Below are 15,222 nucleotides of genomic sequence, written 5' to 3'. Positions count from 1 at the left end.
CCTTAGTCTTAGCCTCCTTGCCAGGGCTTAGGGAATGGGGTCTTATAATGGGGTCTTTCCTGAGCCCTGCTGACCCTCAAGATATCATCTATTCCCAATTCACCCAGTTTGGCCCCAAAGCACACTCTCAGTAGGTAAATGCTTTCCACTCACCTATCCCTCTGGCTTTTAATAGTAACTTAGTTTAGTTTCTCATATTAACTGCAAGTCAGCCCAGGTTAGGGTCCCTAGGGAGAAGACCAGGGCACCTGAGCTCTGACTTCATGTAACCCAAGGGCTGACCTGGGACAGACAGGTTAAACTTCTGTTGTGTGGCCACAGAAGATCAAATAGGTGGGAATTTAGGGAAACTCAATTAGCTCAGAACAAAGGAATCTGTTATAAATGTCCAGTATTAGAATGGGCCACCTCGTAAGATAGTCCTTGTCACTTCTAGTCTTTAAACAGAGCTGATGGTCTGTCACATGCTGGAAGGTTCCCATGATGAATGGCAGAATTGGGGCTGGGATGTTGAGGTCCTTGGAGTCCCCTTGTTTTTTTTTTTAATTTTTTATTTATTTATGATAGTCACAGAGAGAGAGAGAGAGGCAGAGACACAGGCGGAGGGAGAAGCAGGCTCCATGCACCGGGAGCCTGATGTGGGATTCGATCCCGGGTCTCCAGGATCGTGCCCTGGGCCAAAGGCAGGCGCCAAACCGCTGCGCCACCCAGGGATCCCTGGAGTCCCCTTGTTTTGGTTGCCTTACCCTGAATAGGGAGATGTGGCTGCTGTAGGCAGGCCCAGGTCCTGAGAGGAATTGGGCTGAAGGGGAACTGGAGGAATAAGGACAAGTTGCGTTCATTGCCTTTGTCCTACTGTCCCGAACAAGGCCTGCTTTACAAAGCCACTGAAAGGTTCAACTCCGGAATCTAGAGATCTGCATGCCATTTTTACTCTGACTAGCTTACAGTGAAGCCTTGACAAAGTCACTTTCCTCTCTGGTTCTGATTTTCTATTCTGAAAAATGAAGGGGTAGGATTCAATGAGCTCTTAGGCACCTTCAAGCTATAGTGGTGTATGTGGCCGGCTCTGCCTCTCTGAGCAAATCAGTGATGCAGTGGCCCTGGTGTGTGTGTGTAGCAACTACCATAGACTTCTTTCTGATCTGATCTCTGGCCTGCCCTAGCCCATGCAGCTAGTACTGACAAGGGGAATCTTTTCCAACTTGCCACATTCTTGCCCCAAGTGTAATTTAGCACCATGTATGGAGAACAGATTTGGCCTGACATTAACTCTTTTACCTTTAGTAGCTTTCCTTCTCTAAGCCTTAGATGCTTTACCTGTAAAACCAGAGCCAGAGCTAGATGAAATAATGGGATTTACTGGGGTTGACAGCTTCAGACAGTTCTAGGAGTCAGGTCCCTGTTATTCCAGGGACTAGGAGGAGCCCCACTCTGTGCCTGACCCCCAGGATGAGTCATCTGCCTAACAGTGAAAATGAAGCTCTGAAATGGACTTAGAACCCTCCATTCTCCCCAACTCCGCCACTAAGCTTATCTCAGGAGGCTCTTACTGGTGTCATTTCCCTTGTCTAAAAAAATATCCTCCCCACACTTTTCCTATATAGTGGATAAAGGACAAGCAGGAATGAGTTTAGTAGCTTCAAGGTTGGGTAGCAAGGCCCTGAACAGGGGAGTGTCTTGGCCCAAGGTCACACAGCAAAGAAGGGAAGAGCCCTGGTGGCCAAAACGCAGCCCAACTGGTGCAGTCTCTTTCCCCAGTCACACATATGCTTACCAGCTGCACCAACTCCCGGTTTTTTTTCCACATCTCACTTCCCCCAACCCTGGACCTCAGGCAGCAAAAAGCAGAAGCCTCTCTCTGAGGACCACACCTCAGAAAAGAGCTGGATCTCCCAGGTGGGATTGCTCTGAGGCCTCTGGCAGGGAGGCAGGCCTGTAAGCTGATCTCCAAGAGGGCGTGGCTCCAGAATGCTGGCAAATAAAAATCCAGAGAACCAGCACTGTCAGGAGACCAGCAGAAGACCTGAGGAACCCATTCAGCAAACCATTCAGTTCCTGGGCCTTGGAAGTGGTAAGCCCCCTGAGGAGGGAGAAGCTCTGGGAGGCCCTGGGGCCTACAAATGGGGGAGATGGAGGTAGATGTTTGTGCTTCAGATAGTAGAAGAAATTCCAGGGAAGAATCACTGCAGTGGGCTGACAGCTGCTCACACTCACACCCATCATGAGAGATACACAGGCAAACACAACATGCACCCAAAGGCAGACACAGGGAAAAGACATCCCCACTCACAGGCTTGCCTCACCCCAGTCAGAAAGACCAGCCTAGGGGCACCTGGGTGGCTCAGCGGTTGAGTGTTTGCCTTTGGCTTGGGTCGTGATCCCAAGGTCCTGGGATTGGGTCCTACATCCGGCTCCCTGCAGGGAGCCTCCTTCTCCCTCTGCCTGTGTCTCTGTTTCTGCCTCTCTGTGTCTCTCATAAATGAATAAATAAAATCTTAAAAAAAAAAAAAAAAAGATAAGCCTAACCCTGGCTCATTCACCTGGAGGCACACAGTAAGGAACTCCCCCTCCCACCTGCACACTTATCTAGAGATAGGTATCCACCCACTGTTTCAGATACCCATGGCATCTCCCCAAACGCTGTTCCTCTGCCTGCTGGTCCTGGCGGTCACTGAAGGTTGGGGTCGGCAGGCGGCCATCCCAGGCTGCCACTTGCACCGTGAGTAACCCTGAGAGCAGACAGCTGGGTGGGAGCAGAGAGTTAATGGACAGGTCCAGAAGGGCAGGCAGCACCCTCAATGGACCCACACTGAGATTCCAGTGACAGAACTAGGTGAGGCTTCGCAGAGGCACGGTCTCCCACTCGCCTGTCTCCTTCTAGCCTTCAATGTGACAGTGCGAAGTGATCGCCAAGGCACCTGCCAGGGCTCCCATGTGGCACAGGCCTGTGTGGGCCACTGTGAGTCTAGTGCCTTCCCTTCCCGGTACTCTGTGCTGGTGGCCAGTGGATATCGACATAACATGACCTCCGTCTCTCAGTGCTGTACCATCAGTGGCCTGAAGAAGGTGAGAGGGCCCAGCCCGGCAGTGGCTCTTTGGCGGTGGGGAGACAGAAGAAATGGGAATCTAAGATAGCCCAAGGAAGGTGAGTGAAACACAGATATTTCTCTCCCACAGGTGAAGGTGCAGCTGCAGTGTGGGGGGGACCAGAAGGAGGAGCTGGAGATCTTCACAGCCAGGGCCTGCCAGTGTGACATGTGTCGCCTTTCGCGCTACTAGCTCATCCTTTCCCTTCCTCCTTTGCTTTGGTCAGAGGGTTTGAGTTGGAGTATATCTTGTATATCCCAAGCCTCATTCAGGACAATTCCAGCTTCCTTAAGATTCTGTGATTGTCGCCAGTTTCTGCCTCCTACCTCTGCCTGGCCTCCTAACCAGACTGTCATCATTTCACTCCCCTCTTTGTACCTACCCCTGAATAAAGCAAGCAGTTCTCAAGTTTCTCTCTTTATTAAGTCTACCCCCAGCCAGGGGAAGGGGGAAAGACCATGGTAACTGTGACACCCCCCCACCCCAGGACACGGGGAATCTCTTCTGCCTGTGCCCTCACCCTCCCCCTGCCCAATAAATAAAAAGGGGACAAGGAAGTACAGGGTGAGGGAGAGGAGGGAAAGAGGATGCCCCAGGCCCAGGACAGTGTCTGTGTTGGGGGTGAGCTGGGGAGAATAAATAGACCATGGATCCCATGGTAGGGTGAGGAAGGACCTCATGCTGGCACGAGGCGGGGCTGGCAAAGGGTTGAGTCCCCTTGTTCTAGGCAGGAGCATGGTGGGAACCTGCCTGCAGTCTGGAGCCCAGCTTCTCAGGGCAGGTACAGTACCCAGTGGCAGCTTCCTGGTCAAGCCTGCCCTGGTCAAGTCCTGCCACATAGGCCTGAGAGTTCTGTTGCCAGGACCACCATCTCCTCTCCTCCTCTCCCCACAGTGAAAGCTGCCCACAGTGGGCCATACAGGGTGCCCTCCAAGCCCACTCTGGCAAGGCCAGGGGTAGGTGTGTGTCTCTCTGGGCCCCTGGGTAGGAGAGGGGATGGAGGGGCTGATAGCTCTGGATTTAGCTCCTCCCCTTCTAGGGGATCTCTAGCTCTGACCCCCACTGGTGGCCACCTGGGGTGTAAGCCGTTGGAGAGGTGCCTCTTTGGCCCCTTGGGTCCCCTGTAACCGGCGTAGCCGTAGCTCCTCCAGGCCTTGCCATAGTTCCTGACGCTCCCGGGCCTTCTGCTGCTCCCTGGGGAGAGAGAGTGAGGCAGTTCCCCTGCCCGGGCCCACCCACAGTCCAGCCTCCCTCACCACCACCCGAGTATAAACAGACTCTAGGGCAGCCCTGGTGGCCCAGTGGTTTAGCGCCGCCTTCAGCCCGGGGCGTGATCTTGGAGACCTGGATTGAGTCCCACATCAGGCTCCCTGCATGGAGCCTGTTTCTCCCTCTGCCTTTGCCTCTGCCCCCCTCTCTCTCTCTCTTTCTGTCTCTCATGAATAAATAAATAAAATCCTTAAAAAAATAAAATAAAATAAAATAAACGGACTCTATGGGATCCTCCACTTAGGGAAGAGAGCACAGGGAAACTGTCCCCTGACCGCAGTCATGAAGCTGAAGGGGAGAAAGTTCCATGCCTGTAAGAAGACTTGGGAGCATGACTGGAGGGTGCAGTGGGGAGCCGGGCATGGATGGCCCAGCAGGAACACAGGGAGAGACTAAACTTCTGATCACACAGGACATGGGCCATCCTCCTAGGCTCCTTCCAACCCCAAGGAGCCAGCTCCTCCCTGCCTTTTCCCCTCTCCCCCCATGCCCAGCCCAACACTCACTGCTGCTTTTCAAGCTTGTAGGAGGCTGTGAGCTCATCAAACAGCTTTCCATTCATCTCCATGAACGTCTTGAGCACATTGTAGATCAGAGACACGATGGTTCTTGGCAAGGTCCAGGGAAGGGTGAGGAAATGGGAACCACTTCAGTTTGGTGCTGCCTCCCTACCTTGCACTCTGCCTACCCCTGTTCCCCAAAAACACATGCTCTGAACACCACAGGCACTGCTCTCTCCCTGCTCCTTTCCCCTCCCTGATCCTCGCAGGTCTGAACTGCCTGGCCTGGACCCAGCTTCTGTGGGTTAGGTCAAGGCCTAGGCACTCACTGATTCCAGTGCTCCTTAGAGACTTGGTAGAGGGTCCCAAACACAGCAGGCAGCACAGTGTGGCAGTTGTCCTCGATGAGGCTCAGGATATACTCATTGTTCCAGAAATACAGAGCCCGCTCTGCAACCTGAGGCAGCAAGATGGCAAAGGGAGTGCCTCGTAGGGGCTTCCCTGAATGTGCAAGGCCTGGTATCCACGCCCACCCCTAAACCCAGGGTGCCCTGCCCCCAATCCTCAGGGCTCATCTGACCCACCACAGGAGGCAATGTAGTGAAGAGAAAAGAGCTGGATTTGGAGTCCAATGCTCAGGGTTGAATCCTAGTTCCACTACACACTGGACATATGACCTAGGGTGAGGCATTTTAACTTCCCAGCCTCAGTGTTCTCAGCTATAAAATGGGGCTAATAGTAGCTATCTCCCTAGGGCTATTGTAAGAATCAAACAAAGTGTTTAATAAATGTAAATGCCAGAGTCACCATGAGGAAGACCTGACTTCCACCACATTAAGGCCCATAAGAATGGGCAAAAGTCTGCACACATGTATAGGAATATAGCAATTACAGCCAGCCTGAGGAAGTGGAACCAAAGGCTGGGCACTGGAGGGGGACTAATGAAATCAAAAGCCACTAAGAAGAGGGGAGCAGAGATAACAGCTCCTCTGGAGCACACTTCAGTTTACCAAACAGGCTAGCACTACACTCATCACCACCTTGTGAAGAGGTCACTGTGGTCCACTTTACAGACAAGGAAGCTTCTATCAGATTGAAGTGGCAAAGTGATTGCCCAGGGCCCCTCAGCCCATGGGGAGCATGTCTGAGGCCTGACCCTAGGTCTCCTGATCTTAAATACAGCATCTCCCCCATCAGACCCTGGTGAGTCCAGAGGAGAAACTGAAGGTGAAGAGAGCTGTGTTAGGTGGACTGGTCAGCCCTCCTAGTCCATACCCCAGCTCCCACCCTTCCTTCTTCCCACCCCATACCTGGAAATGGGGGCTGGAAACACACCGGGCCACCTGCTTAAAGAGGGGCTCCTGGATCTTCACAAACTGGGAGGGCTCAATGACATCAAGAATCTCTTCCATCTCCCCCAGAAACATCACCTGGCGGTAGGGACACAGGAAACATCTGTTCCCATTTCCCCCCACACACATTTGACTCCTCTCCAGAAACGGAGCCCTCCTGACCCCCCCTCTGGAGGACATCAGAGCCTTTCCTCATACCTCTTTCTGGGTACAGGTTTTTGGCCAGTATTTGAGCAGCCCTCGGATCACCTGTGGGAGTTGAAGTAGAAAAGAGTCAGACCTGAAGGGATGGGGACTACCTTCCCCCCCAGAGGTACTCACATGCTCTGTCAAGGTGGCATCCTTCTCCAGGAACTGCACCACACAGTATGCCAGCTGAGGGGGGGGGGGGGGGGGGGTAGGGGGAGAGGAAGACCAAGGTCAGGAGGGGACCATGACAGGACAGATGTTTGCTCACTTACTGTGTCTCCTCTCTCATTCACTGAACATTTACTGACTGACTACCTAGGATGTACCAGGCACATGCTCTGTGTGCAGGGACACAACCATGTTCTCCCAAGGGGAATATTCAGCAAACTAGACCTTGTAAATTTTACAGAAGTTTCCATAATTGAAATCTACATCACAATCTGTGGGAATATGGAAAGAGAAGAGTTTAATCTTGCCTAGGGCAGGTCAGGAGGGAAAAGGCTGGGAAGGCTTCACAAAGCTGATGTCCAAGATCAGCCTTAAAACATCATGGAAATTCTCTAATGTAGATGACGTATATGGAACAGAATTAGCAAAGAAAAAGAAGGTGAGGGAGGATCCTATGAATTCATGACTTAGTGTGGCTTGGAGCAGAGTGTTGGACTGACTGAATGGATGCCCTAACTCTCTCAGGATCTCTTTGCTGTGGCAGGGCCAGGCCTGGGCCTTACCTGGGCATGAAAAACAGACAGTGACTTGACAGAGTGTAGGGGAATCAGGACCCGGACCAGGAACTGCTTGTGCTCAGTCTTCAGGGGCAGTGCAAAGCCATTGATGATGCTGAGAAGGGGACAGAAAAGAGGAGGAGGGCTCAGATGACTGGGCCTCAGTCTTTTCTCCCAGAATCCTGATGCTCCAGCAGAGGCCCAGAGACAGTCACCTTCCTAAGATCTCCAGCAGTTCAGCCACACCATTGAAGTGCTCGAATTCATAGATGAATCTGTGAGAGGAACAGGAGGATGTGGAAAGGCTCAGAACAATGATAGCAGGCCCAGGCTCCTCTCAGCCATCCTGCCTGCCACCCCACCCTGCACAGTAATCCAACTCTCTCCCCACCCAGAGACTGAGCTCCCTTCCCAAGCCAGGCCCCACTGAGATCCACACCCACCTCTGAATCACCCTCCTCAGCCTAGGCACTGGTGCTCAAACCTCTCTTCTATGAGGCATTCCAACCTCTTTCTCCCCTAGACCCTAACTCTCATTTTCTGGCCCCCATCCAGTCAGCAGACACCTAGCCCGCAACCTTTGTTCATGCCTCTCAACCAAAAGAAGGACAAACATAGTATCTACTCTGCATTACGAACTTCCCAAAATTATCCTGAAAGATATGGCTTATTAGATCCATTATACAGATGAAGAAATCGAGGCTCAGCAGTTCAATGACACCCGCCCCAAAGTTAATAAGCAGAGGATCTAATGGACTCTGAGATCCTGGAGGACAGGGATCATGTATCACCTATTTTGTAGCTAACAACCACAAGAGCTAATGTTTCGGAGTCCCAGCCTTGGTCAAGAAGCTACATACTGTATGCTTTGGAGGCACTGTCTCATTTCACCCTGATGACTGTCCCTGGGTGAATACAGCTATCATTCCCATTCTAGAGATGAGAGAAAATTTGCCCACATTCCCCTAAACATTTGAACCAAACTCAAAAAGGCCAGTGAGCTCCAAAGCCAATCTCAACTATAAGGCCATATGAGCCCCTATGCCCATGGGGCACTGCTGCTCAATACACACCTGCAGGAAGAATCTCTTTATTTGGGTTTTTACGGCCTGGCACATCAAGGGTCAGAAGATTCGATCCCAGGCCCCCAGGACTGACCTAGTTAGTCCCTGCAAACCAGTTCATCTCCCTCAGTCTATATTTCCTCATCTAGAAAATGGAAATAAATACCCTTCCCCTGCTGACCTCATGGGAGCCTCTGGCTCCATCTTCTCCCCTCCAGCTCTCCCCTCCCTCCCCAGGCCTCAGCTGGGCAGGCAGCAGGCACCCACCGGAGAAAGATGTGGCTGCACTGTTTGCGGATGTAGGCCCGGAGCCCCAGGAACTTGCCATAGACCCGGTGCAGGATGGTCTTGAGGTACTCACGCTCCCGGGGGTCCTCACTATCAAATAGCTCCAGGAGCTAGGGGACCCAGGGTCAGGAGGTCAGGGGAGAGAAGCCAAGCCCAGGTTACTTCCATCCTAGCCCAACAACCCTCAGAGAGCTTGCCCCTGTCCCATGGCACCCCCCAGCCTGGGCTCCCCACTTCACCATCAGGACAAACTTTTGATCCACATATCTCTTGGCCACGGAGGGTTGGAAATCTGGACTTTCCAAGAAACGCAGGAAAAACTCATATACCAGCTGGGAGTGGGGACAGACAAAAAGGTGAGTTCAAGAACAGCCTCCTTCTTCCCCTTGCCCTACTGCCCCCCTCCTCCAGTCTAGAGACTCTCTCCCATCTCCTGAAATCCAGCTCCCTGCCTTCCCCAGTCCCCATACCTGCAGATGTGGCCAGGAAGGCTCAAGGTTGGGTTCATCCTCTTCAGGATCAAATTCAGGGTTCTCACTGGGTGGTAGGGTCCGGAAGATATTCACTGAGATCTGAAGAGCAGGAGCAGGGCTCGTTTAGGAAAAGTCCTCAAAGGCAGAAGCCAGGAGGTCCCTTATCCAAAGTTCTAATGAGCCTCAGCACCTGCCCCAGCAAGCAATTCACTCGTCAACAATCACTACCTGAACACATGGAAGCCCTGGGCTGGGGGCTGGGGACCCAGGAGTAAACAGGATACATCCTTGCCCTCTACTGGGCACAGTCCAGCAGGGAAGACAAGATGTTAAGTGGTAAGGTCTATCGACATTCTAGTCAGCAAAAAGGAGAGTTCTAGCTTGAACACAGAGAAACTTCATGGAAGAGGCAGCACCTGAGCCAGACCATTGAACTAAGGGATGTGGGGTAGTACACGCCAGGCCTTGGGAGAGCATAAACCAAAGTGCAAGGTGGGACAGGCCCAACAGGCACGGAGGTGCCTACTTGGGCCAGATGCAGTGGGGCTGGGGGCAGGAGGAAGAAAGATGCAGGCCTTGAGGCTAAGCCAAAGAGTGTGGGGTTAGTCTTCATGGAAGAAGGGAGCCCTGAGCAGGTCAGTGGGGTTCCATGTCCCCCAATCCTCCCCCAGAGGTCAGGGGCCAGGTGCTTACCATGCGAATGATGTCTGGGTAGACAGGTTCAATGAGGACTCCCCGGGTGCTCCCCACACACTCCACCAGCTCATTGAGTGCTGCCCGCTTCACCTCCTTCCCCTTCAGGTCAGCCACACAGTCCAAAAAGTCAAACATCACCCCACATTGGGCCAGCTTCCGGCTCAACAGCTCATGCAGCTCAGAGGCTGGCACATCTGGGGAGAGGGAAGGGGGCTGAGCCTGTGCCCCGGTGCCAGACCTCTGGGCATGGACGTACCCTCCTAATCCATAAAGCAGCCTCCCCTGCCTCCAGGCCCACTGCCCTTGTGTCATCCCCCTCTCTCTGCAGAGACCAAATCCTCCATTCCTGCAGGGTAAAGGAGCTGCATCTCTTCTTCCTAACCCAGGCTCAGAGAGCATGATGGCCTGATTGAAAGCAAGGTAAGAGACCCCAGATGCCCGGGCTTTCCACAGGTGCCTGAAACAGCCGTGCCTCCCTCTCAGAGCTGGCACGCTATTCTAAGAGCCAGAAATGGGAAGGAGGTTGGGGGCTGAGGATCTCTTGGGTGCTCTTTGACTCAGCCGGTCGGGGGCCCTGTGGCCCAGAGATGGGGAGACTACATAGGGATCCACAGGGAGCCATGCTGAGTACCTGCTCCAGGACCCAGGCAGTGGCCTCCTGGAACCCAGGCTGTGAGCCCCACCCTTGGCCCTAGTCTGCCCCCCAGGGTGGCGCCACTTCCACATGCCCCACCTCCAAGGATGACAGGCCAGTCAGGCCATGCGTCAGCAGAGAGGGCTGGAGGGCTGGGGGGTGGGGGTCATCTCCAGTGCCGGAGTCCCTCATCTGGATGGGGCCATCTAAACCTTCTAATTGCAACTGCCAGCTGCTGGTCACCACTCACTGCAGCTTTGCTTGCCTTCCCTGGGACACAGGTACCCTGGTAGCCAGCAGCAGGGCTCACCTTTGAGCAGGGGCAGTGGAGTGAGCTCTTGCTGGTTGCTCTGATAGCGGAACTGAGAGGAGCTATGGGAGCGCCGGGGCCGGGCTCTGCGAAGGGAACGGCGGGAGAAGCCATCCACCTTGTCGGGTGGGGGCACAGGCGATAGCCCTGGGGAAGAAGGGCTGGTGGGGGTGCTTGCAGGGGGCAGTTTTGTCTCCATGGTGGCCAGGTGGTGGGTCAAGCCTTCAGAGCCCCAGGGGTTCCCTCTGGGCCTGGAGGATGCCAAATGAGGTGAGGCTGACTAACTTGGGCCCATCCTGGAGGGGGGGGTGCACACAACCACAGTCCGCCCCCCCCCCCCAGGGCCTTTGGCAACTGCCCAGGCCTGGGGGGCAGGCAGAGTAGAGAGAAGGATGGCTCAGGTCTCAGGTCCTTCCTGGGGGTCCCGAAGAGTCCAGTTAGGGTTCTCACCCTGGACCTTTTGAAAATGAAGTCAGGGCAGAGAGACCAGCAAAAGAAACAGAGAGAGCCTATCAGTTCTTCCAGGAGAGACTGTGTAGGGCTGCTCAAGTCTAAGTGCTTAAGTCTTCTTTTTCCTCCTACCCGCACCCAGACCCTAAATACAGGCACAGCCCCTTCCCACAGAAGCATGTTCCACCCTTCTCCCAGACTGAAAAGCCCCAGGTTCCAAAACAATCCCTCTTGGAATGGGGCCTATTCCCCAAACCAGCCCCTACCTAGAATGGGGAACCTGGTCCTCATCCCTGGCCCCTAACAGAACGGCCCCCTTCGGCTCCACTAATCCGAGCTAACAGCGACTTCCCCAAGAATGGGGGGCTCTATCTCCAAGCACCCCTCCCTCCTAAAATCTAGCAACCTCCCCCCACCTCAGCTCCTCCTCCTTGGCTCCCCAAATCTTATCTGCCTCCCGGTGGGGGGGGACACTCACTTCTCAGAAGCCCAGACTTCCGTCCCCAACCACCGGGGGCTGCGGGTGGGGAAGGGTTCAGGGCTCTTTCGCAGCGGTTCCGCTCCGGGCGCTGGCGCTGGGTGGCGGCGCTCCTGGGTTCTCTCTCCGGCTCCGCGGGCCCCGGAGCATGCCCCCAGGTCAGTCCCAGGTCGGGGTGCGGGTGTCCGGGGCGCTCTAGGCTGCCCGGGCAGCGTGCGGACCTCTCCTCAAGTCTTGGGGCCAGACCGAGCGCGGCGCTGCGCCGCGGGAGCTCCGGCTCTGTGCGCACCGGCACCCGCCGCCCAGCAGCTCAGGATGACATCAAGTCACCTACCCCCCGCCCCCCTCGGCCCGCACCTCCCCGAGGGCTGGGAGGCGGAGGCGCTGCGTCAGGAAGTTCCTGGGGCCGCTGGGAGATGTAGTCCCTTCGCCACTTAAAGGGGGCTGTCAAACCAAAGAGGTAACCCCTGCAGGGGCCTGGGGTCAAAGCTTAAGCAGAGTGGGATGGGGTCCACTGGGGCTAGGCCCCCGCGATCTAGAAGGGAGACTGCTTGGAAGAGAGGACTCAGGACTCTGCACCAGGAAGATGGGGGTGATGCCAGGGCCCTGGCAGGAAAGAAGCTCAATCCTATACCAGGCCAAAGATGTGGTCGGCTTCATCTGTGCCCCAGACATTCACCCGCAGGGGAATCCCACCCTTACCCCAGAACTGTGGACACTTCAGAACCCATTTGGATACTGGCACGGAATTAGTTAATAGTCTGCAGTGAGCCAGTGCTTGCTGGGAGAGGTGTGGTGCACCCAAGACTGCTGGGAAATGCAGTCCGCCCTCAGGCCTGCAGTCCCCCTCCCATCCTTCGCTGTCTATGGTGACATCATGGTCTGGGGTTTAAAGAGCCAGCCTTGGAATGGCAAAGCATCAGAGCAGGAGGTGCTCCCTGGTGGTGCTGCCATTCCACCCCAGGCAAGCTGGCCTCTCTGGACCTCTTTAGCCCCTCTGGGCCCTCAGATGTGATAGTGGGGTCTCTTGTTCAAAACCTTACTGCAGGGTATCCAAGGAACAGGTGGAATTCCAGGAGTTTGGCATTCTGGACAAAAAGTTCCTGGCCTCCAGTCGTGGGTCTCCTTTATAGGACCCTAGACCTCAACAACGGTTATTTCTCTTAACTCCATCCCCTACACTACACTGTGAAATCTCCACCCAGGACATTGAGGTCAGGGAGGGGTCTAGGGCCATTTTCAGAATCTTCTCACTCTGCCTTACACCTTCGTGACCACTCAGCTATCTTCCCTGCTACAGAGGGAACCTGGGTGCCTCAGTGATGCCCACCTGCTGTAGCAACAGAAAGCAAAGACCACAGTTTAGCCAGGCTGGTGTACAGGGCTATACGATTAAAGAGCTGGCCAGCAGCCTCCCTGCTCAGAAATCTTCAACATGCCTTGTCCACCTGACCCTTGATGTCCTCATCTGTCAAAGGAAAACCCATAATTTTCTCCTTGCCTACATCCCAGGCTCAGAAAGTGAAGCCCATCCGGCATCCCTGCAGAAAAAGCTGGGGTAAAGCAGGCCCACAGAGCCTTCTACACCCAAGGTGAGGACCCCCAGGCCCAGAGAAAAGAAGTGCTTTGCCCACAGTCACAAAGCTGGGACCATAGGCCTTCCAGCCTAAGTTAGGAGGGCACCAGCTCCCACCTCTACCCTACGCTCCCTAGGGGCTAGTGCCCTGAACTCTGAGTCTGAGGGTCTCAAGGCCAGAATGACTGTAGAGAGTTCATGTTTTACAGAAAGGGTGTGTTCTGTTTGAGGATTTGGGGGCCTGAATGGTGGAAGACATAAAACTTCCTATAAGTGGTACTGGAACTGGGTCTCAAAATAGATACAATGTCACCTGGGGGGTACAGGGTAAAAATTCTTTTTAAAAATCATCATTATTGAGATGTCATTCACTTACTATACAGTTCACCCATTCTGGCATTGTTGTTTGATGAGTACAGAGTTTCGGTTTTGCAAGATGAAAGAAAAAAATTCTCGAAATTGGTTGCCCAACAATGTGAATATCCTTAACACTACTGAATTGTACACTTAGAAATGCTTAAGATGGGCAGCCCAGTGGCTCAGCGGTTTAGCACCGCCTTCAGCCCAGGGTGTAATCCTGGAGACCTGGGATCGAGTCCCACGTCAGGCTTCCATATTCCAGGCAGGAGCCTGCTTCTCCCTCTGCCTGTGTCTCTGCCTCTTTCTCTCTCTCTCTCTGTGTCTCGCACGAATAAATAAATAAAATCTTAAAAAAAAAAAAAAAAGAATTGCATAAGATGGTAAAATTTGTTATTTGTATTTTGCCACAATTTAGACAAAATGCAAAACCCAGGCCCTCCACCATGGACCAAGTAAAAAACCACAGCCCCCAGGCTATCTTCCATGATCCCTTCCACACCTATCCAGATGCCACTGAAGGAATTCCCAGAGGAGCTTCTGGGAGGGCTGTCTCTGGGAAAGGGACAGCCCCTGCCCCCTCAGGACCCTTGAGGCCTACAGCACCTGGTTTGCCTGATGAGTTTCTACCTAATCTAATAAGGAGAGGCCCCCAAGGAGCCCCACAAAGCCTGACCCTCCCCCTTTTCTCTCTTTGGAATGGAACTATAGCCTGAGCCTTCATACCAGAAATACCCCTGTGGGGCCCCCACACCACCTTCCCTCCCAAGAGTATACCGTCTTCTTTCCTCTGTATTTTTATTCTTCCATTCAGCTCCTGCTCCAAGGCCCCGGGCCAGGTTGTGGAGTGACTATGTCTTTGGAATTGGTCTTTGGTGGATCTCATGGAGCATTGAGGGACGCAGTGAGAAGACTTTTGTGCTCCCCTGAGTCCTATTTATTCCTCTACTATGATGCACACACAGTGGTATGTCACAGATATGAGTACAGCCTCACTGGAGGGAAGCTGACCCAAGAAGCAGCTACCCCAGATTGGGGGCTTGGATATTGGGAATGGCTCTGTGTTCCCAACTTTTATACATAATGCACCCTGTTTTCACAGCAGGGGAATGACTGCGTCTCTTAGTCTAGACATCAGGACAACTTTTCCTAGACTCCAGAATACACTCTTCCATTCCTACTCCCTTTGGGAGAAGTGATGCTTGTTCGTTCACAACAAGCTCTTGGACACACAGCCTCAGTTTTCCTGTCCTGTAAAATGGGGATGTTAGTAGTACCTCCCTCCAAAGGTGTGGTGAGGAGCAGATGAAGTAATGCCTATAAAGTGACAAGCCTATGGCCCAGGACATCACACAGGCTCAATTCATGGTGTCTATCACTTTAATAAACATGTGATGAACACAACACTGCCCCTGGCCTGTCATGGGGAGAAGCTGATCTCTCAGTTCATTCCAAGGGCATTTTCCTATTAGCCTGCCTCCTTTTAGGGAAACTTCCTTCCCAGTGCTTCATGAAATTCTTTGAGGCTGTTCCTTAGCACCCTCCAGGTAAAGAAGTGCACCACCTACTAACCCAACCCTAGGTTACAGGGGATGGCTCCCAGAGGAACAGTGACTTGCCTGAGGCCACAGAAGACTGGAATCCAGGTTCCTGCCCCTCAGGCCAGGATGGTTGCCCTTGCTTCAGACTGACTTTTGGCAGTAGATTGCAGTAGAGGCCACCTCCCTAGTAAGGCTAAAATAGGATTATAATTACCTGTGGGTATCCTTTA

The 15,222-nt window shown here is 53.5% G+C and overlaps 3 protein-coding genes across 4 annotated transcripts in view; 2 read left to right on the top strand and 1 right to left on the bottom strand.

Moving 5' to 3' along the window:
- Positions 1-3,498, top strand: part of MAJIN (membrane anchored junction protein) — a 33,727-nt gene extending 30,229 nt beyond the window's left edge. Inside the window, exon 11 of the mRNA XM_072758379.1 lies at positions 3,181-3,498. The gene's annotated coding sequence lies outside the window, so the exon portion shown is untranslated. The remainder of the gene's footprint in view (positions 1-3,180) is intronic.
- GPHA2 (glycoprotein hormone subunit alpha 2) lies at positions 1,950-3,498 on the top strand. The gene is made up of 4 exons (XM_072758380.1): positions 1,950-2,074; positions 2,600-2,722; positions 2,885-3,069; positions 3,181-3,498. Exons 1-4 carry the CDS (start codon positions 1,972-1,974, stop codon positions 3,280-3,282), a joined length of 513 nt encoding a protein of 170 aa, XP_072614481.1. The 5' UTR covers positions 1,950-1,971; the 3' UTR covers positions 3,283-3,498.
- Positions 3,495-15,222, bottom strand: part of PPP2R5B (protein phosphatase 2 regulatory subunit B'beta) — a 12,796-nt gene continuing 1,068 nt past the window's right edge. Inside the window, exons 2-15 of one of the 2 annotated variants that reach the window (XM_026004496.2) lie at positions 11,519-15,185; positions 10,591-11,047; positions 9,644-9,840; positions 8,948-9,049; positions 8,717-8,809; positions 8,457-8,587; positions 7,341-7,400; positions 7,132-7,240; positions 6,533-6,586; positions 6,410-6,460; positions 6,170-6,289; positions 5,189-5,316; positions 4,866-4,967; positions 3,495-4,284 (exon numbers count right to left, since the gene is read on the bottom strand). In XM_026004496.2, coding sequence (XP_025860281.1) covers positions 4,137-4,284; positions 4,866-4,967; positions 5,189-5,316; positions 6,170-6,289; positions 6,410-6,460; positions 6,533-6,586; positions 7,132-7,240; positions 7,341-7,400; positions 8,457-8,587; positions 8,717-8,809; positions 8,948-9,049; positions 9,644-9,840; positions 10,591-10,789 — 1,494 coding nt within the window. In that variant the 5' untranslated portion in view covers positions 10,790-11,047; positions 11,519-15,185 and the 3' untranslated portion in view covers positions 3,495-4,136. Of the gene's footprint in view, positions 4,285-4,865; positions 4,968-5,188; positions 5,317-6,169; positions 6,290-6,409; positions 6,461-6,532; positions 6,587-7,131; positions 7,241-7,340; positions 7,401-8,456; positions 8,588-8,716; positions 8,810-8,947; positions 9,050-9,643; positions 9,841-10,590; positions 11,048-11,518; positions 15,186-15,222 lie in introns of those variants that run through there. The other variant, XM_072758376.1, reaches the window with a different exon arrangement.

This window comes from Vulpes vulpes, chromosome 5 (genome assembly GCF_048418805.1).
Source record: "Vulpes vulpes isolate BD-2025 chromosome 5, VulVul3, whole genome shotgun sequence".
NCBI lineage: Eukaryota > Metazoa > Chordata > Mammalia > Carnivora > Canidae > Vulpes > Vulpes vulpes.
Note: the sequence above shows the minus strand (reverse complement) of the source record. Positions and strands in the feature narration are given on the sequence as shown.

Bases quoted from the DNA above. Each gene is read 5' to 3' on its own strand.
- GPHA2 (XM_072758380.1), top strand. From the start codon at position 1,972: ATGCTGGCAAATAAAAATCCAGAGAACCAGCACTGTCAGGAGACCAGC. The intron at 2,075-2,599 runs GTAAGCCCCCTG...ATCTAGAGATAG, and splicing joins GTTCCTGGGCCTTGGAAGTG to GTATCCACCCACTGTTTCAG. The intron at 2,723-2,884 runs GTGAGTAACCCT...GTCTCCTTCTAG, and splicing joins CCCAGGCTGCCACTTGCACC to CCTTCAATGTGACAGTGCGA.